At 40.1% G+C, this 24568-nt stretch overlaps 1 protein-coding gene across 1 annotated transcript in view; it reads right to left on the bottom strand.

Moving 5' to 3' along the window:
- Positions 1-867: 867 nt before the first annotated feature.
- The window catches only part of GNA13 (G protein subunit alpha 13), a 43153-nt gene continuing 19452 nt past the window's right edge, over positions 868-24568 (bottom strand). The window contains exons 3-4 of the mRNA XM_066386641.1: positions 21704-21754; positions 868-5092 (exon numbers count right to left, since the gene is read on the bottom strand). Of these exons, the coding sequence (XP_066242738.1) occupies positions 4520-5092; positions 21704-21754 (624 nt within the window). The 3' untranslated portion in view covers positions 868-4519. The remainder of the gene's footprint in view (positions 5093-21703; positions 21755-24568) is intronic.

Below are 24568 nucleotides of genomic sequence, written 5' to 3'. Positions count from 1 at the left end.
CATTTTCCACTTTCGCTTTCAAATAAGAGGTAAAGAAAAGTGAACAGTATAGTCTGTTGCATTGTTACATATACTTTCTAAGAATTAACCCTTATTGGGCCCTCTCCTCTTCCCCCTCGGTACCATCAAAAAAAATGATTGAGGATAAATACATCACTTACTGTTGCAAGAAATATAACCCAAATCAGGTATCAGGCATTTGTCATGACATTCACTAACTAAAAATTTATGCATCAGTACTTCGAATAGGTCGCAAAACGTCTTTTATCAACTCAGAAAATACTGCCCTATCATTAACACTTTTTGACCTGTATAAGCTTTGGCATTTGAAATCAGATGGTTAAACCTGGATGACACAAGAATGAGCATATTTATTTAAATGCTAACTATACATTCAAGTACAGATGTTAAGAATGTTAGCAGTACAAACACTGTACATTAGATGTTAATAATCACTTATAAGCCTGAGCTAATATCAACTTGTTGGTACTCAAAAAAGCCACATAGTCCAACTTGTTTAAAATGTTCAGGTTTAGACTTAGACTCCAATTTCTAGTATGAATTTCTTAAGCCCTAGCCTCGTACCATAAAATGGATATGTACTATATCATCTACTTTATTTGGAACGTGGAAACATACACACCCACTCACATTCAATCCCTCCCTTCCTCATAAATAATAAATCAATACTGCTAGTTAAGCAGCACAACACATAACCAGATCATCTGTGACTAATGGAACTGAACCTGTTGATAACAATGGGAGAAAGTGACCCAGCACTAAGTCAGATCTCCAACTGAAAAAGACATGCAAAATTTCTGTCCTGATTCCTCAAATAAAACTAAAAGAAATGAAAAGGTGACAGAGTGACTTTCTCTAGATTTATTAGGGAGTTTGTTACAAATGTTTGAGCTTTACAGGCATGATTTCATGGATTCAAACAAGTTAACACTGATAATCGGCCTTCTATTACATATATAGAAATAACATTGCTACATTGCAATGGAGACTCGTGTTTCAAATGGTTTGATTTGGGGTTTTGTCTAAATGTATCATTATATAATGAAAGTACCAATTTGAGGACTTCTCAGTGATTTGAGTTTTAGAACATGACTCTGTAGCTTTAATTCTTCATATAAATAAGGCATAATTGGATATGTGTACTAATGCTGAAAATACATTTTATAAAAAGCATAAATACAAGTATTTGGGTATACATTGGCAGTTAAAATTTACTCATTCCTTCTTACAGAAAACTAAAGGGCACACGATTTCTGTCAAATCTATATACTTCTAATCATTTCTGGTATTCAGGTCATCTTACTTTGTTCTACTTTAAAACAATCACTGCTACCAACTGAACAAGGATTTCCCTAAACAACCTGAATTGATTCAGCAGAGGATCCCCACTTTGTACAACACACGTCAGTGAAACTTCAAAGAAAACAAAACAAAACGCATGGCCTTTCTTCACGTTGCCTTCTTGGGTTGCGGTTACTCTCTAGCCATCAAGTGCCCTTTCCGGACAGTGAGGCCGAAATGAAGATGGGAACTTAATACAGTATTTGGCAGGAAGCAACAATTCAAGTTATTAAAAATAATATTTAAGTGGCAGAGGCACTCCTTGAATTATTTGGATCTTCTGGAAACTTTTGATAAAATCTTTTTCCTATATAAAAATCAAGACCCAAGTTTGTGGTGTTTGCTGATTTATAAGGCAACTCTGTATACTACAAATTTCTTCAAGGTCAACAAAGACACTATTGTGGCATTTCTTAAGAATTAAACAAGAAGACATTCAGATTTAAGAATAGAATTTAAGAGAATTAGGCACATCTTATTCCAAATGAAAATAATAAAGAATTAGAAAATCTAACACATCAAAGAAATTTCCATTTACCTTTTTTTAGAGAATAGGAGTAAATTGGCATAGCAAAAACTACAAGCACCCTTTCAATTTTGTTCACTAAATTTCACTTCCCTCTTCATATAGTGGTATTTCAAAAGGATTGGTTTTCATGATATAGGTATAACCACTCATTCAAATGGTTTAAGAATACAGTATATAAAAAAGTGTGGACTGCAGTGGTTTTCAACCTTTTTACACTTGGGAACCGGTGAAAATAGAATTATTTGGGGGACTGCTAAGGCAGAAATCACCCTGAGCATAAGCGAATTTGACTAAGGTCATTGGGTCTATGATCTTCACACAGTATCAGGGTGGTTGACCCTTTTGCACACTGGCACGGAATTCTGGTAGACTGGTCCACTGGCCAGCAGTTGCAAAACACTGGACTTAAGTATTCAGATTGAACTTCACAGTTCTACTGAATGTCTAAACAAGACTGCCATCAAATAATGTAATTTATTGCCTAAAACTATATTCTAGATTTTACTATAAAAGAACATTGAGTCTGAGACATCACACATGAGGAAAGAAAATCACAAATGCCCAAAATGATACCATATCTATTTGATGTTTAACATTTCTTGGTGGTAGTCAACATAGGGAACTGTGGTAATTTCTGCTTTGTCAGGCAATACTTACTTATGGTTCACATCACAAATCTTAAATATAACATAAATAGACTAAGTTTCCTCTCTGCACAGGGAACTTATCTCAGTGTTTGCTAGAGTTAATGGTTTGGCCATTCCATAAAACTATTTGCTAAATTTACACATAGACTCTCCACCACAAAGTCCAAATGGTCCCGTGCATGTATTCAGATATTCACTAGCACTGAAATTATTCTAACTCTGTGAACTTAAAATGTTCTTTTGGCAAGAGCTGGATGGGGAACTGTGTGGACAGCAGTCTGGAGGTCCTGTACCCCCAAAGCATGAAAATATGGGAAGTGACTATAGATATCATTCATGATGGTGGGTGGAACTTCAAATGCGAGGAAAGTCAGGCCCACGAAGGGCAGTCCCTGGGTAGCTCACTGAAAAGCCCTAGTCTCACACTAGGATAGCAAGACAGACGAAGAGCCGTTGTCTTGGAACGGGTGGGTGATCCATAATGTTGACCCATCTTTCAAGAACTTTCTAGACAAGAAAATACCTGAGAACCTGGTCAGCTATACAGTAAAGTAACAGATATCACAGTCTTAATCACAATTTTTAGAAAAAGGAGAAAAGTTGCCAGACTTTCCAAACTGTCCCCAGCCTCGTATGTCTGCGTCTCTAATCCAGTTCTACCACAGCACACAACCTGCAGGCATTTTCAGTACTGCAAACCAGTCATTCTAAAGAGCTCACGGCGGATGCGTGTGTAATCACAAAGCTACCTCATCTGTATGTTTTAATTTGGTAAATGATGAAGGGAGATCAAATGCAATCACATTTTGGTGTGAGTATCCTTAAAAAATTCAAAATGTACCTCAATAAAGCTGGAGTTCCATAAACAATAATGCTACAAGCATGCACATACAGTGCTTTTTAAGCAACACATCAAGAATGAATAGGAATCTGCGATACCTTCTTGAATAGTTTGACACAAAAATACTGCTGTTGGTGAGTTCCAATTGAACAAAAGAAATCCTATAAATGCCACGTCCTCAGCTGATGGGGACAAACAGGAGAGGAAAGATGTCTGTGAAGGTACAACTGATTTCCATAGTAAGGCCCCATCAACTGAGACAGGATTTAAAAGTCTGCGAGTAAAACACACTAACATTCTGAAACGGGCATGTTTATTTAGCAAGTTCTGTTATCAAGTTGCTTGCAGTTTTTAGATATTACTAAAGCCAAATGTTTCACATCCGGCACTTTTATTACATGGTATTAAAAATGAAAGGGGTAAGTTATATTTCACTCATAACTTTGATCAAAACACCATATGTGGCACTTGCCTGCCTTTTGCTCCCCTGTACCATTTGGGAACTTTAATAAGCATCAAACCAAAAATCCTTATGTAAACTTTAAAACACTAGAAACATTACCTTTAGAAACCACAGAAACTGAAAAACAAAAGAACTGTTGTGTATGTAAGTAATTAAAAATACATGATGGCTAAATCTGTGTAAATCTATAAAATGTCATTCCTAAGATCAACATTTTTCCCAATGGCCATTTCAAAATAGGTCACTGTAAAGCTAGTCACAAGTGTCACTGCTATGGGTCAGTCAGACAAAAGGTCTCTTACTTATTTTAGAACGGATTATTCTTAACCTCATACCTACAAATACTTAAGGTCACCTTATACACTTGGCACTACAGGAGAGTTCAGTTTGAACAGTGGGAGAATGTCAAGCCCGGACTGTACCTCGTCTGAGGTCTGGCAGGAAGTGACAACTCTAATGGAAGGTGTGGTGAAACAGACCAAAGCCCGCACGTCAGCAGGTGCTGGCGGTGTTACGCTACAGCTTTCAGCCACAAACCAAAGTCCGCAGGACTAATATTTCCAAGAACTTAAACACAGAGTCAAGATTTTTCTAATTTCTGTTGTAAACTATTTTAAAAAACAAAACAAAACAATCAAAAAGACAAAAAGGTACTGAAACAGCAAGTCTTTTGTACATCACTGTAGCATAAGCTGCTTGAGGTTGTCATGAAGAATCGTGTCCTTCACGTCGCGGAACACCAGGCGGATGTTCTCCGTGTTGATGGCGGTGGTGAAATGGTGGTACAGGGGCTTCTGCTGCTGGTCCCGGCGTTTGTTACGGAAACATTCCACCAGGAATTTTTGGACGTCTCTTAAGCAGTGGGGATCCCCTTCAAATTCTAAGAAATAGTCTTTGATGCTTACAATTTGCACTTTCTCCTCAAGCAAATCTGTCTTGTTTAAGAAGAGAATTATGGAGACATTGCTGAAAACCCGGTTGTTAACGATTGTTTCAAAAATGTTCAGAGATTCTGTAAGGCGATTGGTCAGTCGGTCTTCCATAAGCACCTGATCAAATTCACTTGAGGAAACAAGGAAAAGTATTGATGTCACACTGTCGAAGCATTCAAACCAACGTTTTCTTTCTGATCTCTGACCACCTACATCAACCATTTTGAAAGGAACATTTTTAATTTCAAAGTCGTACTCATGAATGCCTTTGGTGGGTCTTCTAGCAAGCAGGATATCTTGTTGTGATGGAATGTAATCCTGGAAAAAAAATGGTTTTATAGTCAGTAATCCAGAAATAATTAGGATTTTTAATACACTAAGTGGTCTAGTGAATGGATATACAAACAAAATTTTCTTTTTAATGACACGTCCTGATAACATGAAAGTATTAATACTATTATTATCTCCATAAAAAGCCAAAATATATTAAAATGTTGGAGTACAAAGAGTTCAAAATTCACCACCTTCTCCCCCCACAACACTACTCAGACTTGGGTCTTCATTGCTGCCTGTCCTTACCCTGGCCGGCTGCCGTGTATCCACCTTCAGTGTCCCCCTCTCGGTGTCCGCCAGAGTGACTCGCTGCGCACGCACCCCCATGCTCCTGAGGTCTGAAATGTCCATTTGTGCGAACCACTTCCCAGTTCAAGGTCTGCCTCTCTCTCCAGCCCATTCTAAACATTCATTTACCACCTTTATGACTGAGAAATTCTACACTGGTCACTCCGTGTTATCATCACTGCTACATTACACGTGTGGAAAACAGTCCCTTTACTAGAATTTATGAACTCAACTACTTTGGGCCACCCCCTCGGTTTACTTCCAGGGGATGGTGTCACTGTGTCCCAGCTATCTATCTCATCTACTGACACAAGTAGTCATTTACTGTCAGCACTTCTGCCTATGCAATGAAGGTGACCGTGGCTGGCCTACCTGCCTCTGAGGGACAGTGTGTGCCAAGATCAGATGAGCCCTCCTGTGACCAGGACCAACTCGTCAGCTACTAGATGAGGCTGCTTGTCTCACGTGGCTCTGGCTGCCCGCCAGGGCACTTCGTTAAGCAGTGTAACTGGTCCTTTCTCCTCTCAGGCTAGTATTTTTCCAGGACTTTGACACAGCTTTTTGGCAATACTGAACAGAAGTGTTTTTAATGTTCATCATCAAGGTCAAAGTATTTTTTAAAATCAAGGCAAGACTTTAAAACAATGCTGGTTGTTATTTGCATGCTGCATTTAATTTAATGCCTTTTCAAATAGTGTAATATGAGTTTGAAGTGTCATTACGATGAGAATACTTATCTCCTGAAAATGGTGTGTTAGAGTTAAGAAAAAGAGTAGGTAGCTCTTAGTTACCTGTAACCCTAAGTCCTTTATTAAATAACCCTGGGGCTCTAATCAATGTGTTGGCATTCCCATGTTTCCTTCTAGCTTTTGTTCTCATACCTACCTATTTTATATTGAATGCATTAATGTGATATAATTTACATCAACACTCCCCCCTACCAGTGGTCATTTAGGTTTCTAATTTTTTGGTTTAATTAATAGAAGTGCAGCAATTAAAATTCTCATGCAAACACTTTTTCTCCCTTCCAGACTATTTTCTGAGACTAAATAACCAGGTAAAAGATTCTGAGGTGAATCGTTAGAAAACATTTTGATAGCCCCGGACACTTAGTGCCCAATTGCTTTCTAGAAAGAGGCACCAGTTTCCAGGGCATTATGTGTAACAATACCTTGAGCTGTTCTTTTTTAAAAAATGCTCTAGTTCCATAGAAACAAGAAGTTCTGGGAAGACAAGATGGCACTGGAGTAGGCGGACGTTCCAACATCCACCTCCCAGAACCAAAGTGGATTACAAAATAATTTTAAGAACTATCATCTGGAAAAACTAACTTTGGACTAAACTAACAGGACTCTTCAACCAAAGAACACTGAAGAAGCCACACCGAGACTGGTAGGAAAAGCGGAAATGCGGAGAGGGCTGCCCAGCTCCCTGGATCAAACGGCAGCCGGGAGAGACTCGCGTGGTGGGAAGTGAGTTTAGCAGAGAGGGGAGGGTCCTGAGCCCCAGGAACAAAGCCCAAGCCTGCAGCCCCAGAGCCTAGAAGAGGAGTATGGACAGTATTTAGCTGGAAACAAGCCAGGATACTTTTTTGTGAGAAAGAGACTGATTTCTCAGACCCAGGATTCTTCTTCAAGGGACCACGCAGAACACCTCTCTCACAACCACTCACCTGGGGCTCCGGGGGATGGGAAGAGAGGAGAGGACTGGAGTAACAGGAAGAGGGTGTAATCTAGGAGGCACAGGGAGAAACATTTTGGGAGACAGCCACCCTAACCCCTGGGACGAGTCACTCCCCAAATCTGAAGTGAATATTTCCCCTGGAAACAGCAATACCAGCAAAGGGAAGCAGGAGAGGAGCCAAACAAGCTCTCCCGTGGAACTCAGAGCAGAGTCTCTTAGAAGGAGGGAGTTTTCAGGGCAACAGTAGTGAGTGTTAGGGTCTGAGCTGCAGCACCCGCACCCCACACGGCTGAGGGTTCGCCGGAGGGCGGGCGGCAATGGGATGCGGAAGCGTGGTTCTGTCGGCAAGGGCGGAAGCCGGCTGGCCACCACTGGGCCCAGGTGTGAGCTCAGTCTTGCCTGGCTGGAGAGGAGGGGGCATGCAAAAATGGTCAAGCCCAGCTGTGGGCAGCCTGTAATCCAGCCTGCGGGAGAAGGGCAGAAACCTGGAAGGGGTGGAGACCAGTCCTTGAGCAAGGGTGCAGGAGCACAGCCCTGCCCTGCCCATGTAACCGAGGCATGTGGCCTGACTTGGGAGCCGGTTCCTCCCGCGGGGATGGACACGAAAGCCCAGAACAGGCAGAGTCCCGCTACTGAGTGTGGGCACGCAGTCCCGCCTGGCCTGTGGAGCCAAGGCTTGCAGCCGTCCCATGAGCGGGCTCCTCCTGCAAGGGTGGGGCGAAAGCCCGAAAACAGGCAGAGACCCGCAGCTGAGCAAAGGTGCTCGCCACTAACCTCAGGGCCAAGCATAACACCACCCATGGGGACAGGGCAAAGGCCAAGGCCACCAAGGTTTGTACACCTGAGCTCATGATCACAGCCACTCCCGTGAAGAAGAGGCAGAAACCATAGCAACAGCCCCAGTGGGTAGGCACTGGCAACACCCATACCCAAACACCCTAGGCAGGAACAGCAGAGGGGGTGGCAGGCCTGCAGACAGACCATACCTAGGGAACAGAGGCCACACCCAGTGGACTCCAGTGGCCAAAACCTTCCATTACACAGAGAAAATGAGAAGGCAGAGAAATGCAACATAAATGAATCAAGAGAAATCCCCAGAAAAGGACCTGAATCAATCAGATATAACCAAATTACCAGATGCAGAGTTTAAAGGACATTGAAATAATAAAAAAGAATCAGTCAGAAATGACAAATACAATATCAGAAATGAAGAACACAATGGAAGGAATTGAAAGGAGGATGGATGAAGCTGAGAATCGAATCAGCGAGTTAGAGGACAAGATAAATAAAAGCACAGAAGCAGAGCAGAAAAAAGAAAAGAGACTCAAAAAGTCTGAGGAAACTCTAAGAGAGCTCTGTGACATGAAGAAAAATAACATTCACATCATAGGGGTTCCTGAAGAAGAAGAGAAAGAACAAGGGATAGAGACTGTGTTCAAGCATATCATAGCTGAAAACTTCCCTCAATTAAGGCAGGAAAATATCTCACATGTTCAAGAACCACAGAGAACTCCATTAAAGAGAAACCCAAAGAAATCAACACCAAGATACATCATAATTAAAATACCAAAGCTAAGTGATAAAGAGAAAATATTAAAAGCTGCTAGAGAAAAAAAGACTATCACCTACAAAGGAGCCCCCAAGGATGACTTCCAAATTCTCAACAGAAACACTTGAGGCCAGAAGGGAATGGCAAGAAATATTCAAAGTAATGCAGAACAAGAGCCTACAACCAAGACTACTTTATCCAGCAAGGCTATCATTTAAAATTGAAGGAGAAATAAAAAGCTTTCCAGACAAAAAAAAAACCTCAACCAATTCACTACAACCAAACCAAGGCTGCAAGAAATGCTAAGGGGCCTGTTGTAAACAGATCAAAGGAGAAAAAGAATATAGCAAAAGAGGAATACAGTTTTAAAGAATAAAATGGCACTAAACAATTACATATCAATAATAACCTTAAATGTAAATGGATTAAATGATCCAATCAAAAGACATAGGGTAGCTGCGTGGATAAGAAAACAAGACCCACACATATGCTGTCTACAAGAGACACACCTTAAAACAAAAGATGCACATAGATGAAGATAAAAGGATGGAAAAAAAAATATTTTACATAAATGGAAATGAAAAAAAAGCTGGGGTAACAATACTTTTATCAGAAAAAATGGACTTTAAAACAAAGACTATAGTTAGAGATAAAGAAGGTCACTACATAATGATAAAGGGAGCAATCCAACAGGAAGATATAACCCTTATAAATATCTATGCACCTAATATAGGAGCACCTAAATATATAAAGCAAACTTTGATGGATTTAAAGGGTGAGATCAACAGCAATACTATAATAGTAGGGGATTTCAATACCCCACTAACATCACTAGATAGATCCTCAAGAAAAAAAATTAACAAAGAAACAGCAGACTTAAAGGACATACTAGATCAACTCGATTTAATAGATATCTTCAGAACCTTTCACCCTAAAACAGCAGACTATACATTCTTTTCAAGTGTTCATGGTACATTCTCTAGAATAGACCACATGTTAGGGCACAAAAGTGTTCTCAACAAATTTAAGAAGACTGAAATCATATCAAGCACTTTCTCTGATCACAATGACATGACTAGAAATCAACCACAACATAAAAACTGAAAAATACTCAAACACTTGGAAACTAAATAGCTTGTTATTAAATAACGAATGGGTAAACAATGAGATCAAAGAAGAAATTTTAAAATTCCTAGAAATAAATGATAACGAGCATACATCAACTCAAAATTTATGGGATACAGCAAAAGCAGTCCTGAGAGTGAAGTTCATAGCATTACAGGCCTACCTCAAGAAGCTAGGAAAAGCTCAAATAAACAACTTGACCCCACATCTAAAAGAACTAGAAAAAGAACAGCAAGTAAAGTGCAGAGCTAGTAGAAGGAAGGAAATAATAAAGATCAGAGCAGAAATAAATGACATAGAGGCTAAAGAAACAATACAGAGGATCAATGAAACCAGGAGCTGGTTCTTTGAAAAGGTAAACAAGATCGATGAACCTTTAACCAGACTCATCAAGAAAAAAAGAAAGAGGACTCAAATAAATAAAATTAGAAATGAGAGTGGAGAAATAACAACTGACACAACAGAAATACAAAATATTGTAAGAAAATACTATGAAGAACTGTACGCCAAAAAACTAGAAAACCTAGATGAAATGGACAAATTCCTTGAAACATATAATCTTCCAAAAATTAATCTGGAAGAATCAGAAAACCTAAACAGACCAATTACAACAAATGAGATAGAAACAGTTATCAAAAAACTCCCAAAAAAGAAAAGTCCTGGGCCTGATGGCTTCACAAGTGAATTCTACCAAATATTCAAAGAAGAACTAACTCCTACCCTTCTCAAGCTATTTCAAAAAATTCAAGAGGAAGGAAGACTTCCAAGCTCCTTTTATGAGGCGAGCATAATTCTGATTCCAAAACCAGGCAAAGACAACACAAAGAAAGAAAATTATAGGCCAATATCCCTGATGAATTTAGATGCTAAAATCCTCAACAAAAAATTAGCAAACCAGATCCAGCAATATATGAAAAAAGTCATACACCAGGATCAAGTGGGATTTATTCTTGGGAGGCAAGGCTGGTACAATATTTGCAAATCAATCAATGTGATTCATCACATAAACAAAAGGAAGGACAAAAACCACATGATAATTTCAATAGATGCAGAAAAGCATTTGATAAAATCCAGCACCCATTCATGATCAAAACTCCCAGCAAAGTGGGAATACGGGGAACATACCTCAACATGATAAAGGCCATCTATGACAAACCCACAGCCAACATCATACTCAATGGGAAAAGTTAAAAGCAATCCCCTTAAGATCAGGAACAAGGGGGCCTTTCACCACTCTTATTCAACATAGTTCTGGAAGTCCTACCCACAGCAATCAGACAAGAAAAAGAAATAAAAGGCATCCAAATTGGAAAAGAAGAAGTAAAACTATCATTATTTGCAGATGATATGATATTGTATATAGAAAACCCTAAAGTCGCAGTCAAAAAACTACTAGACTTGATAAATGAAGTCAGCAAGGTGGCAGGATATAAAATTAATACTCAGAAATCAGACGCATTTTTATACACTAACAATGAACTGTCAGAAAGAGAAATTAAAGAATCAATCCCCTTTACCATTGCAATAAAAAAAAAATAAAGTACCTAGGAATAAATTTAAACAGGGAGATTAAAGACTTGTACTCAGAAAATTATAAAACATTGATAAAAGAAATCAGGGAAGATACAAACAAGTGGAAGCATATACCGTGCTCATGGTTAGGAAGAATAAACATCATTAAAATGTCTATATTACTCAAAGTAATTTATAAATTCAATGCAATATCAATTAAAATACCAATGACTTACTTCAAAGATATAGAACACATATTCCAAAAATTTATATGGAACCAAAAGAGAACAAGAATAGCCTCAGCAATCTTGAAAAGGAAGAATAAAGTGGGAGGTATCACACTTCCGGATTTCAAGTTATATTATAAGGCCATTGTACTCAAAACAGACGGGTACTGGCATAAGAACAGGCATATAGATCAATGGAACAGAACTGAGAACCTAGAAATAAACTCACACTTTTATGGACAACTGATATTTAACAAAGGAGGTAAGAGCATACAATGGAGTAAAGACAGCCTCTTCAACAAATGGTGTTGGGAAAATTGGACAGCTACCTGCAAAAAAATGAAACTAGACCACCAACTTACACCATTCACAAAAATAAACTCAAAATGGATAAAGGACTTAAATGTAAGCCGTAAAACCATAAGCATCCTAGAAGAAAACATAGGCAATAAGCTCTCTGACATCTCTCGCAGCAATATATTTGCCGATTTGTCTCCACAGGCAAGTGAAATAAAAGACAGCATAAACAAATGGGACTTTATCAAACTAAAAAGCTTCTGCACAGCTAAAGACAATAAGAACAGAATAAAAAGACAAACTACACAATCGGAGAATATATCTGACAGTGCATCTGATAAGGGGTTAATAACCAAAATTTATAAAGAACTTGTAAAACTTAATACCAGGAAGACAAACCAATCCAATCCAAAAATGGGCAACAGAAATGAATAGACACTTCTCCAAAGAGGACAGATGGCCAATAGGTATATGAAAAAATGCTCAACATCACTAATCATTAGAGAAATGCAAATTAAAACCACAATGAGATATCACCTCACACCAGTCAGAATGGCGTTCATCAACAAAACAACACAGAATAAGTGCTGGCGAGGATGTGGAGAAAAGGGAACCCTCCTGCACTGCTGGTGGGAATGCAGATTGGTGCAGCCACTGTGGAAAACAGTATGGAGATTCCTTTAAAAATTAAAAATGGAACTGCCTTTTGACCCAGCTATACCACTGTTAGGAATATATCCCAAGAACACCATAGCACTGTTTGAAAAGAAGAAATGCACCCCCATGTTTACGGCAGCATTGTTCACAATAGCGAAGATCTGGAAACAGCTCAAGTGTCCCTCAGTGGACAAGTGGATTAAAAAGCTTTGGTACATATATACTATGGAATACTACTCAGCCATAAGAAATGATGACATTGGATCATTTACAACAACATGGACGGACCTTGATAACATTATACTGAGCGAAATAAGTAAATCAGAAAAACCAAGAACTATATGATTCCATACATAGGTGGTACATAAAAATGAGACTCAGGGACATGGACAAGAGTCTGGGGGTTACAGGGTAGGGAGGAGGAGAGGGAGGGGGCTGGGGGAGGGGAGGGGCACAAAGAAAACCAGTTAGAAGGTGATGGAAGACAATTGGACTTTGGGTGATGGGAATGCAGCATAACCAAATGTCAAAATAACCTAGAAATGTTTTCTCTGAACATATGTACCCTGATTTATCAATGTCACCCCATTAAAATTAATCAAGAAAAAAAAAATTTATCTCACAGCTAATTCAGGCAGTTAGAAGAATAGTATAAGGATGCTAATTCTGCTTCTCAGGCCACATCCTGCAGAAGGGGCCCCAAGAAAATTGGTGATTTGGCTCCTGATTTTGCCAACTGGATTAAATAAAATAGGTCAGGAACACCCTGAAATGGAACTAACAATACATGGGCATAAATTTAAAGGACTTTTAGATACTGGAGCTGATATATCTGTTATTGCTAAGCTACAGTGGCCTCCTTCCTGGCCCACTCATGGGCAGCAGCCACAGAATTACAAGGTATACGGCAGAGTAAATCCCCGCAACAAAGTTCTAGTTTTTTACATTGGGAAAATTAAAAAGGTCATTCTGGATTTTTTAAAGCCTTATGTGCTCCCTGGATGGCCAGTTAATTTGTGGGGTAGAGATGTTTTGAAAAATACGGGAGCGTTGCTTGTCAGCCCTAACGGTATAGTTAGTATTCAGATGCTTGATCAGGGATTTTTGCCCAATAAGGGACTAGGGAAAGAACAGCAAGGAATTCTCATCCCCATAGAAGTGGCACCGATACCAGAAGGTGTGGATTAGGATATCAAAATTTAGCATAGGGGCCTTGGTAGCTCCTGCTACCCCAATAATGCATTGTGCAGACCCAATTACTTGGAAATCAGATAATCCTGTATGGGTAGACCAATGGCCCCTTTCTCAGGAGAAACTTAGGGCAGCTGCTCAATTGGTACAAGAGCAGCTACAGCTTGGGCACACTGAACCATTTAATAGCCCATGGAATACACTTCCATATTTGTTTTATTTTTTATTTTTTAATAATTTTATTTTTTTAATGGGGCGACATCAATAAATCAGGATACATATATTCAAAGATAATATGTCTAGGCTATATTGTCATTCAATTATGTTGCATACCCATCACCCAAAGTCAGATTGTCCTCTGTCACCTTCTATCTAGTTTTCTTTGTGCCCCTCCCCCTCCCCCTTTCCCTCTCCCTCTCCCCGCTTCCCCCCCGTAACCACCACACTCTTATCAATGTCTCTTAGTCTCACTTTTATGTCCCATCTACGTATGGAATAATGCAGTTCCTGGTTTTTTCTGATTTACTTATTTCACTTCGTATCATGTTATCAAGATCCCACCATTTTGCTGTAAATGATCCGATGTCATCATTTCTTATGGCTGAGTAGTATTCCACAGTGTATATGTGCCACATCTTCTTTATCCAGTCATCTATTGACGGGCTTTTTGGTTGTTTCCATGTCCTGGCCACTGTGAACAATGCTGCAATAAACATGGGGCTGCATGTGTCTTTACGTATCAATGTTTCTGAGTTTTGGGGGTATATACCCAGTAGAGGGATTGCTGGGTCATAAGGTAGTTCTATTTTCAGTTTTTTGAGGAACCACCATACTTTCTTCCATAATGGTTGTACTACTTTACATTCCCACCAACAGTGTATGAGGGTTCCTTTTTCTCCACAGCCTCTCCAACATTTGCTATTACCTGTCTTGTTAATAATAGCTAATCTAACAGGTGTGAGGTGGTATCTTATTGCCGTTTTGATTTGCATTTCTCTGATAGCTAAAGAAGATGAGCATCTTTTCATATATCTGTTGGCCATTTGTATTTCTTCCTGGGAGAAGTGTCTGTTCATGTCCTCTTCCCATTTTTTTATTGGATTGTTTGTTTGTTGTTGAGTTTTATGAGTTCTTTGTATATTTTGGATATTAGGCCCTTATCTGAGCTGTTGTTTAAAAATATCATTTCCCATTTAGTTGGCTTTCTGTTTATTTTGTTATCAGTTTCTCTTGCTGAGCAAAAACTTCTTAGTCTGATGTAGTCCCATTCATTAATTTTTGCCTTCACTTCTTTTGCCTTTGGAGTCAAACTCATAAAATGCTCTTTAAAACCCAGGTCCATGAGTTTAGTACCTATGTCTTCTTCTTTGTACTTTATTGTTTCAGGTCTTATGTTTAGATCTTTGATTCATTTTGAGTCTATTTTAGTACAGGGGGACAAACTGTAGTCCAGTTTCATTCTTTTGCATGTGGCTTTCCAGTTTTCCCAGCACCATTTATTGAAGAGGCTTTCTTTTCTCCATTGTATGTTTTGGCCCCTTTATCAAAAATTACTTAACTATATATATGTGGTTTTATTTCTGGGCTTTCTATTCTGTTCCATTGGTCTGAGTGTCTATTTTTCTGCCAATACCATGCTGTTTTGATTGTCGTGGCCACTTCCATATTTTGATCTTGTCGCCTCCTGGATTATCAAGGGGCATAGGCGACCTTTACAGCTTATAGGTTTTGAGCCTCAAAATTATTGTTGTTCCTTTTTTCAAAGGATCAACAACAATGGCTCTGGGAAACTTCCACTAAATGGCAAATCGCTTTTGCAAATCAATGGACTTTATACCGAAACAGTCAACTTAAAATCAGCTCAAAGACTAGAATTATATGCCATTATCATGGCTTTTCAGCATTTGCCATATTCCCCCTTTAATCTATATACAGACAGCAAATATTTACTTATGTTTGTTTCTACTATAAAGACTGCTGTCTTAGGGACAACTGCTGAACTATTTTAGCAGTTCCTCCTTCTTCAAAGACTTGTATGTCAACATAGAGCTCCATGTTTTATAGGACATGCTCGAGCTCACTCCCTGCTCCCTGGAGCTTTAGCACAAGGGAATGCCCTTGTTGATCAAGCTACCCAAAAGAAAATTATTTGGAGCAACCATGACAGATTGAGCAATTCAGTCTCATACTATTCATCACCAGAACGCTGCAGCCCTGTGTAAACAGTTTCAACTTTCTTGGGAAGCAGCACAGCAGATTGGTAAATCCTGTCCAAGGGGTCCTATACTACAATCTCTCCCTTCATTTGGAGTTAAACCTCAAGGACTCCTACCAGGACAACTTTGGCAAATGGATGTTACTCATATACCTTCATTTGGCAAACAGTCCTATGTCCACCTTATAGTGGATACCTATTCTAGATTTATAGTAACCTCTGTCAGAACAGGAGAGGCTGCAAAGCATGCTATAGCTCATTGTCTGTACGCATTTTTCTTATTGGATTTCCTAAACTAGTTAAACTGACAATGCTCCTGCATATGTAGCAAAAGTATTTACTGTATTTTGTCAAAACTTTTGAATTATGGGTATTTCTTACAATCTTTAAAGTCAAGGTATTATTAAAGTGTACCAGCAAATATTTTAAGGTCAATTATAAAGGGGGCAGTCATATCCTGGAACTCTTACGGGTCTACCATATCATGCTTGTTACTTAAAAAATTTTAAATTTCTTTTGAATGCTGATGAACAGGAGACGTCAAATCTTTTTCTCCTGCAAACTTATACCTTCTTTTATTTGATCCAGCTAATAACACTGTTTTGTCTTTTTCCAAATAGCTCCAGATATACGAAAAAGGTTTATATAGGCGGATGGGGATCCTCAAACCCCTCAGCGAGATCTTCTGAGCATGGCTTTTAAGGTACCAAGAGGCAGAAAAAGCCCAATAGAGATCAGGGGAACTACCAGCTTTTAGGATACACCCTTAAAGGTTCCAACACCCCAAAGGGGTCTCATAGGATGCCATCTGGGTCCTGCTTCAATAGTGAATAGGAAGGTCATTGAGCTAAAGCCTGCCAGGCTTACATGCCTTTGCTGTGAGGAAAAAGGGACACTAGAAGGTAGGCTTCCCCCTCGCTCCTCTAAGGGAGGGTTCAGTCTCTTTCAGCCCTGCTCCGGCCATCTATGACCTAACCTTGCCCAGAATGCTGGGGTTTGCCACTGAAGGCTGAAGGTGCCCAGGGCCATCAGCCCCATCTACGACACTGTGGAAGAGCCTAGGGTATTTTTTCCAAGAAGCAGGTAAACTGATCTTATTTGCACAAGGGCCACTTAACTATGTCTTGCCTGAATAGTCAGGTTTTTTATTCTTCCCTCGAAGACCTCTGTTGTGGGTGTTGATAGTCCTTTTGCTGCTGCTTTAATATATATAGTGTTTCCTTTATTCCTCCTACCTCAATGCCCCACTCATATTTCAGGCTGAGATCTACTCCTAAATTTAGAGCTCTCTTTCCCCCTTTTGCTAACTTCTATTATTAATTTACCTTTGCCACCCAGCTTAGTATATCCCAAAGTTCTCTTTACCATGCCACAGTTACAAAGCTCCAGGGAAAAGCATCCTGGTCTCATCTCTCCAGGCAGAGGAGAACAGAAGCTCCATCTCCACACATGCTGCAGATGGCTTTTCCAGTCTACCTGAATCATTACCAGCTAGAAGCAGCGGTCACTGGAACTTGGATGTGAACTGCAAAGTATAGAATTGTGACAGCAATTCCAGTGCCATGCGGACTTTTCCTGGACTCCTGCTCCTTGTGACAGCCCCTAATGGACTGATCTGGGGTTGGGTTGCATTTGCAGGGATTTGGAATGGTGTTGGTGCCAACTTGGACTTGGTGAACATGATAAGGACACTACTCTTTTATGGATTCTTGCTGTATTGGCCAAGAGTTTGCTTAAAGGCTTTAATCACTGTAAAAAAAAATAAAATAGAAGACTGGATAAAGAAGATGTGGCACATATACACTACAGTATACTACTCAGCCATAAGAAATGATGACATCGGATCATTTACAACAAAATGGTGGGATCTTGATAACATTATACGGAGTGAAATAAGTAAATCAGAAAAAACCAAGAACTGCATGATTCCATACATTGGTGGGACATAAAAACAAGACTAAGAGACATGGACAAGAGTGTGGTGGTTGGGGGGGGTGCAGGGGGAGGAAGGAGAGGGGGAGGGGCACAAAGAAAACTATATAGAAGGTGACAGGACAATCTGACTTTGGGTGATGGGTATGCAACATAATTGAATGACAAGATAACCTGGACATGTTTTCTTTGAATATATGTACCCTGATTTATTGATGTCACCCCATTAAAATTAATAAAAATTTATTTATGTAAAAAAATAAATAAAAAGAGAGAAAAGATGCCAAACAACCAGGGGGTGACAAGCTGTTATTGGAATTATCTTAAAAACAGTTTTATTGCTTTTTGTCAGGTATTATTTAATTTAATATTTTTTCATTAATATTTTAAAACTTTTTATAACATAATCTAGTTTTGTATACCTCTTTTATTGTTCTTATTTAAGTATTAAATGCATGAAATAATAAACTAAAAAAACAAAACAAAAAAAACAAGAAGTTCTGTATTACTGTCTTTCTTAGGCAGTGACAATCTAGTTAGAAGTTAAAGGCTAATTCAGTTCATATAAAGCATAACACACAGGTCAATGCTAGCAGGTGCTCAATGGTCTGGTGGTAAAAGGTATTAGGACTGTGCATTCTAGAGCCTACATACTAAATGTATGACCTTGGACAAGTCACTTAACCTTTCTGTCTCAACTGCCTTTTTGTAAAAGACAATTAACATTCATAGGGGTGCTGTGAGCACTAAATGAGTTACATGGGTGAAGAGTTTAAGAGCCACGTTTGGCGTGTAGGTTGCGTGCTACCAGCCTAGCCATTACTACTGCGTCTGCCACCGCCGCCACCACTTGGTGCAGTGATGGGGAAATCAAGGAGGCAGTGATGGGCAGGTCAACTTCCACTCAAGTCTCACTGGTCTCGTTTTTAAATGCTCACCATTCACTTGCACTTGACCACTTACAAACACAACGTATTCAATAAGAAAACTCATTTTCTTCCTTACCGACTCCTGTAAATCCAACCAGTACGCTTTCCTTTTACTTCCAGCCCCACCAACAATGTCGGCTTTCTTTAAAGCTTCTCTAGCACCTTGGACTCTTTTCCATCGTCTCCTATCTTACATTAAATCCTGTTAATACTTCCCTGAATCTTGCTTACATTTTCCCTTTCCTCGTTATTTCCACTGTCCCCATGTTTTCCATCTCGGACATGGATTACCATCTCTTCACTGGTGTCTCTGCCATGAATGTCTCGCACCTCTTGGTCCCCTCTCTGAGCCACTCCCAAACCGGATGCCTTCTCATGAAGGTTTCAGAACTTATGGAGCGGTTCCTTCCTCTACCAGATCCTAACTTTGCTGACTGGCTTTCATGGCCCTCCTTACTCCGTTTTCTAGAAGTGGCAGACTCTGTTCTACCCTGTGCAGGCTCACCACAGGCCTAACACCAAGACCTGTACAATTCTTCATGTGACGATACCATTACCCGCTCACTGACCTGCACTACAGTGCAACTGCAGTGAGCAACACACGCCAACCCGAGCTCCTGCCTTCCAGACATTGTTTTTATGAGTTAGAACCAAGAACTTCACATACCCTTTGTCAGACAGATGTGCCCCTGAACTAAACACATCCAAGTGTCCTGCCTTCTCGGTGAGCCACATCTTCTCTTTCCATATCTAATGCCAACCCATCTTTCACTTACTCTTTCTGGCTTCTCTAGCCAAAAACATGTCTCTCCATTTAGTGACTAATACTATCTTGTGACCAGTATCATTTAACTGTCCTCTGCTTGCTTTATGTATATTAGTTTTGTCTCAGACTAGAATGAGTTCCTCAAACACATGGATCAAAGAACAAAAAAGCTAACATTGAGCATTTATTACATACACTATTCTGAGCACATTACTGGGTACTACAGACTGCACTGTTTCCCCCTAATTCTTATGTTGAAGCCCTAATTGCTAATGTGATAGTATCTGGGGACAAAGTGAGGTACTCTGGCTGCATTAGCCGTGTCCTTGACCCGTGTGCTGTTCCACCCACCAGAGAGTTATGAGGCTTCAGTGGCTCTGGTATTTAAGGCAGAGACGGAGAGGCAAATGCAGCACTGCCTAACACGCAGAGAATGTGTGGCCAAATGGTAGCACACTTAGGTTTATTCTTTCCTCCTTTACAACTACCTATCAATTACAACTTTTTTTTTTAAAATTCTGAATGTGGCTGCAGAATTGTCCTCAACATGAGAATTAAGCAGCTAATACAAAACTCACTGGAGTTGGCTGATAGTCATCCATTCAAAAGCCATTTGTTGAGTGCCTAGTACATGTCAGGCACTGTCAGTAGGCATTAAAAATTCAGCTCTTTACAATCAAAAGATGAGATCCTCACCCTTATAGAAAGAGGTGGGTAAAAGATCAATATACATATAAATATATAAACCAACTGTAATAAGGGCAATGAAGTTTGAAAAAAGCAAAGGCTGATACTGAAAACAAGAGGAGGGGTCCTACTTTAAACAGTACATTCAAAAGAGGTCTAGATGAAAAGCCACAGTATGGCCTATATGGACAGCAGGTCAGGGGAAAAAAAGAAAGAAGAACAGGTCAGTATCTAAAGTGGAAAATACGGAATAACTCTTAAAAATTAGTTGGGTAAATACAATTTAGCAAAATACAAAATAAAGGAAAATAGAAAATTATCCAGAGCAAAAAGAATAATTTTCTGTGTGTGTGTGTGTGTGTGTGTGAGAGAGAGAGAGAGAGAGAGAGACAGACACACAGGAAGGGAGAGAGATGAGAAGCATCAATTCTTCGTTGCGACACCTTAGTTGTTCACTAACTGCTTTCTTATATGTGCCTTGACCAGGGGGCTACAGCGGAGCGAGTGACCCCTTGCTCAAACCAGTGACCTTTGGGCTTAAGCCAGCGACCATGAGGTTATGTCTATGAGCCTGTGCTCAAGCTGGTGACCTCGGGGTTTTGAACCTGGGTCCTCCACATTCTAGTCCGAGGCTCTATCCACTGCGCCACAGCCTCATCAGGCCAAAAAAAAAAAAAAAAAGAGAGGGTAATTTTTCACATGTCCTAGATCCACTAGCATGCTACTTTCCTACTTGTGATGGGTTTCAATTTGTACTTTCCTTCATTTATACTATTTTTAAAGTTACATATCTCAAAGAACCCATGACATTATATTAAATTGATAACAGAAATTTGCTTTAAGAGGAAGTAAACAAAACTATGTTAAATTTAGCAAGTAACAAATAACTCCAGGGCAATGGCTTCCAAACATTTTCCAGGCAGCAGAAACCTTTCTTCTAATGACGTATTCTGCACGAGTTCAATACAGAGAACAGACAGTGCAGTGCTCTGCCCGCAGTGAGCCCAGGGAGCCAGGGCGGCCAGTTCCAGTAGCGAGCTGCTGCCTCTCAGGGCAGCAGGAAAAGCACCAACTCTCTTTCCAAGGGCGACCCCTTCTTCTGCACCAAGGAGTCCCTACATCAGGCCTTCAGAATCTAGCCCTCCTACACTGTAACTCAATGCAAAGGGGTCCCAACTGGAAAATACCACTTTCTGAAAGGTTTTTAAATTAACCCACGGTGTTCTTTCTGTTTCTGCTTACAAAAAAATACAAAAGACAGTGAAGTAGAACATATAATGTGCAATCTCATTTTCAAATATACACTTCTTTCTCTAAACAGTTTTACTTTTACGAAGCAGTGGATAGGGTGTTCCTTAAGGAAATGGCAGAAAGCTGGGTGGTAAAGGGAGAAAAACTGAAGCAGGATCAGTCAGAATACAGCCACTAAGAAACAGAAAGAAGCAAATAGCTTGACCCATAATTTTCCTAAATGTCCTAACGTCAATATCCTGACTACTGCTTTCAAATGGCACTAAACACTCAGTTTAAAAACTTACTGGTTCTCCAAGTTTATCCAAGTTATCCAGGAAATATTTTACAGATTCACCCTAAAAGCAAGAAGAAAATAAACAGTTATTAGGACTTAGAAATGGAAGATTTTGTTACAACAGTTTATATTAAACTGTCTGGTCGTACACTTAATCCAAACATAGTTTGCTTCAGACTGAACAGCTAACCCCACTAAAAACATATAAAATGTCTGCCTCTGCCACAAAGTGCCAGCGCCTGGTTAATTTCACAAAGGCTTTACATAAGTGATAACCCCAAGTGATCATCTACTTGGATAGGATTACATGTATGCTTTTGATATCAACTAAAATGTAAGTTGGATTCTTTTTGTCTACATCTTTCTACCTTAGGGTTATACCAATGGTGGTTATCTTCAGACAGGAGCAAACCAGAGATGAGGCGAGAACACCATATAAAAAAGTCTTCCAGAACAGGCCCGGCCTGGAGACACCCCTTGCTAAGATTGTGAGTAATGCTGCTCCAATAGGTCTGTTTTCCTATGGGACCAGCCTCCTCTCTCTGAGCCCAGATTTCAATTGGCCCTCCAGGCAACTTCAGATATCTAAATAAACTGTATGAGAATACATTCCTAGAAGGAAATGCTTGCACAGAGGACAGAGAAGTAAACCATGTGGGGAAAGCAGGCTCGGGTCTGTGCGTCCCTAGAGCTCTCTCCCTGGGTTTTCCCTTTCCTGCTAGATGTCCACTACCAGGGCACTTTCCTGCCCCAGGCTGCTCTGCCCGTTCCTGAAGGCAGTGATCCTTTCTGCACGTGGGGAACCACTGGAAGATCTTGCTCTACTGTAGGTTCTGATGGAGGAAGGGGAATTTTCTGCAGTTCAGATGATTTCTAGGACCATACTTTCAGTCACAGGCCTCAGAAAGTAGCAGTTCTCACAATTTTTTATCTCAGGATCCCTCTTCACATATTGAGATTCTTGAGGATCCCAAAGAGACTTCTGCTCATGTGGGTTATACCTACTGATATCTACCGTATTAGAAAGTAAAACTGAGAAATTTTAACAAATGTTTCATTAATTCATTAAAATACATTGATAGTAAACCTATTACCAGTTAACATATTTCTAGTATATCTTAATAAGAGACAGTAAGACATTTATCTGCTTTTGCATTTGAACTGCTACTTTAGGTTGTTTTGGTTGAGGTATATGATGAAAATCTGGCCTTAAGACAGAAATCTAGTTAGAAAAGTAGAAGTATTTTAATAATTTAACAGCAAACCATTTCTTGAAGTACTCATTAACTACTAAATAGATGTTTATATTCTAAAATGGCTGAGTCCAATGGTTTAAAGTGGCCATATATATACTTGCCATGTATATTAAGTCCTATTTGCAAGTTTGAAATATTTCAAAGAGAAATAATCAGAAGAGAGAAAACAAGAAATCTGTTTACTCCTTAAATTAATTACAACTGTGAACTGTATTGCAATATTGTGTTTTGTTTTTTTTTTGTTTTTTTTTCTTTTCATTTTTCTGAAGCTGGAAACAGGGAGAGACAGTCAGACAGACTCCCGCATGCGCCCGACCGGGATCCACCCGGCACGCCCACCAGGGGCGACGCTCTGCCCACCAGGGGGCGATGCTCTGCCCATCCTGGGCGTCGCCATGCTGCGAACAGAGCCACTCTAGTGCCTGGGGCAGAGGCCAAGGAGCCATCCCCAGCGCCCGGGCCATCCTTGCTCCAATGGAGCCTTGGCTGCGGGAGGGGAAGAGAGAGACAGAGAGGAAAGCGCGGCGGAGGGGTGGAGAAGCAAATGGGCGCTTCTCCTGTGTGCCCTGGCCGGGAATCGAACCCGGGTCCTCCGCACGCTAGGCCGACGCTCTACCGCTGAGCCAACCGGCCAGGGCCGCAATATTGTGTTATACCTATCGCCATAGTAAGGTTTTTATCTACCTATAATATGCATTTAATTTTCATGAGTTTTATAGTCCCCAAACTAAGCCAGATAAAAATGTTTTCTGAATATTCATTAAGCAGGTTTCAATAAGTGTAAGTTTGGAGAAATCTATTCAATAGGAAACATATTAACTTGCCTTTAAAAGTGACCTATAGCCCTGGCCAGTTGGCTCAGTGGTAGAGTGTCGGCCTGGAGTGCAGGAGTCCCGGGTTCGATTTCCGGCCAGGGCATACAGGAGAAGCGCCCATCTGCTTCTCCACCCCTCCCCCTCTCCTTCCTCTCTGTCTCTCTCTTCCCCTCCCGCAGCCAAGGCTCCATTGGAGCAAAGTTGGCTCGGGCGCTGAGGATGGCTCTGTGGCCTCTGCCTCAGGCGCTAGAATGGCCCTGGTTGCAACAAAGCAATGCCCCAGATGGGCAGAGCATCGTCCCCTGGTGGGCATGCTGGGTGGATCCAGGTCGGGTGCATGTGGGAGTCTGTCTGACTGCCTCCCCGTTTCCAACTTCAGAAAAATACAAAAAAAAAAAAAAAAAAAGAATAAAAGTGACCTATAGGTTTAAAAAAAAAAATCAATAATTCACATTTGTACACACTAGTAACTTAAGCACTATAAATATCTTTGTGAAGCCACATCTAAATAAGGATCTTTTGGACAATATTCTATGTAGAGACTTTGTGTAATATAAGCTTTTTCATCTAGCATTTATTTATACGTTTTAAAGCAAGAATCAAATGCAAAATAGAAATAAGGTACAAAATGAAGAAAGTATGGCTTTTGAATCAAGACTCTTCATTTCATGCTAAGGAAGTGGCTAGTACAAAGATCAAGACTCCACTTCCCGTCCTATTTGTCCTTTCTTTTTTTGTCTCTTCGCATACTCGCATGGAAATATGAAATACAACATGTTATTGCTCTGCTGACACTATCTGAAA

The sequence above is a fragment of the Saccopteryx leptura genome, chromosome 5 (genome assembly GCF_036850995.1).
Source record: "Saccopteryx leptura isolate mSacLep1 chromosome 5, mSacLep1_pri_phased_curated, whole genome shotgun sequence".
Lineage (NCBI taxonomy): Eukaryota > Metazoa > Chordata > Mammalia > Chiroptera > Emballonuridae > Saccopteryx > Saccopteryx leptura.
The sequence above is the reverse complement of the archived record's forward strand: the minus strand, read 5'-3'. Positions and strand labels throughout refer to the sequence as shown.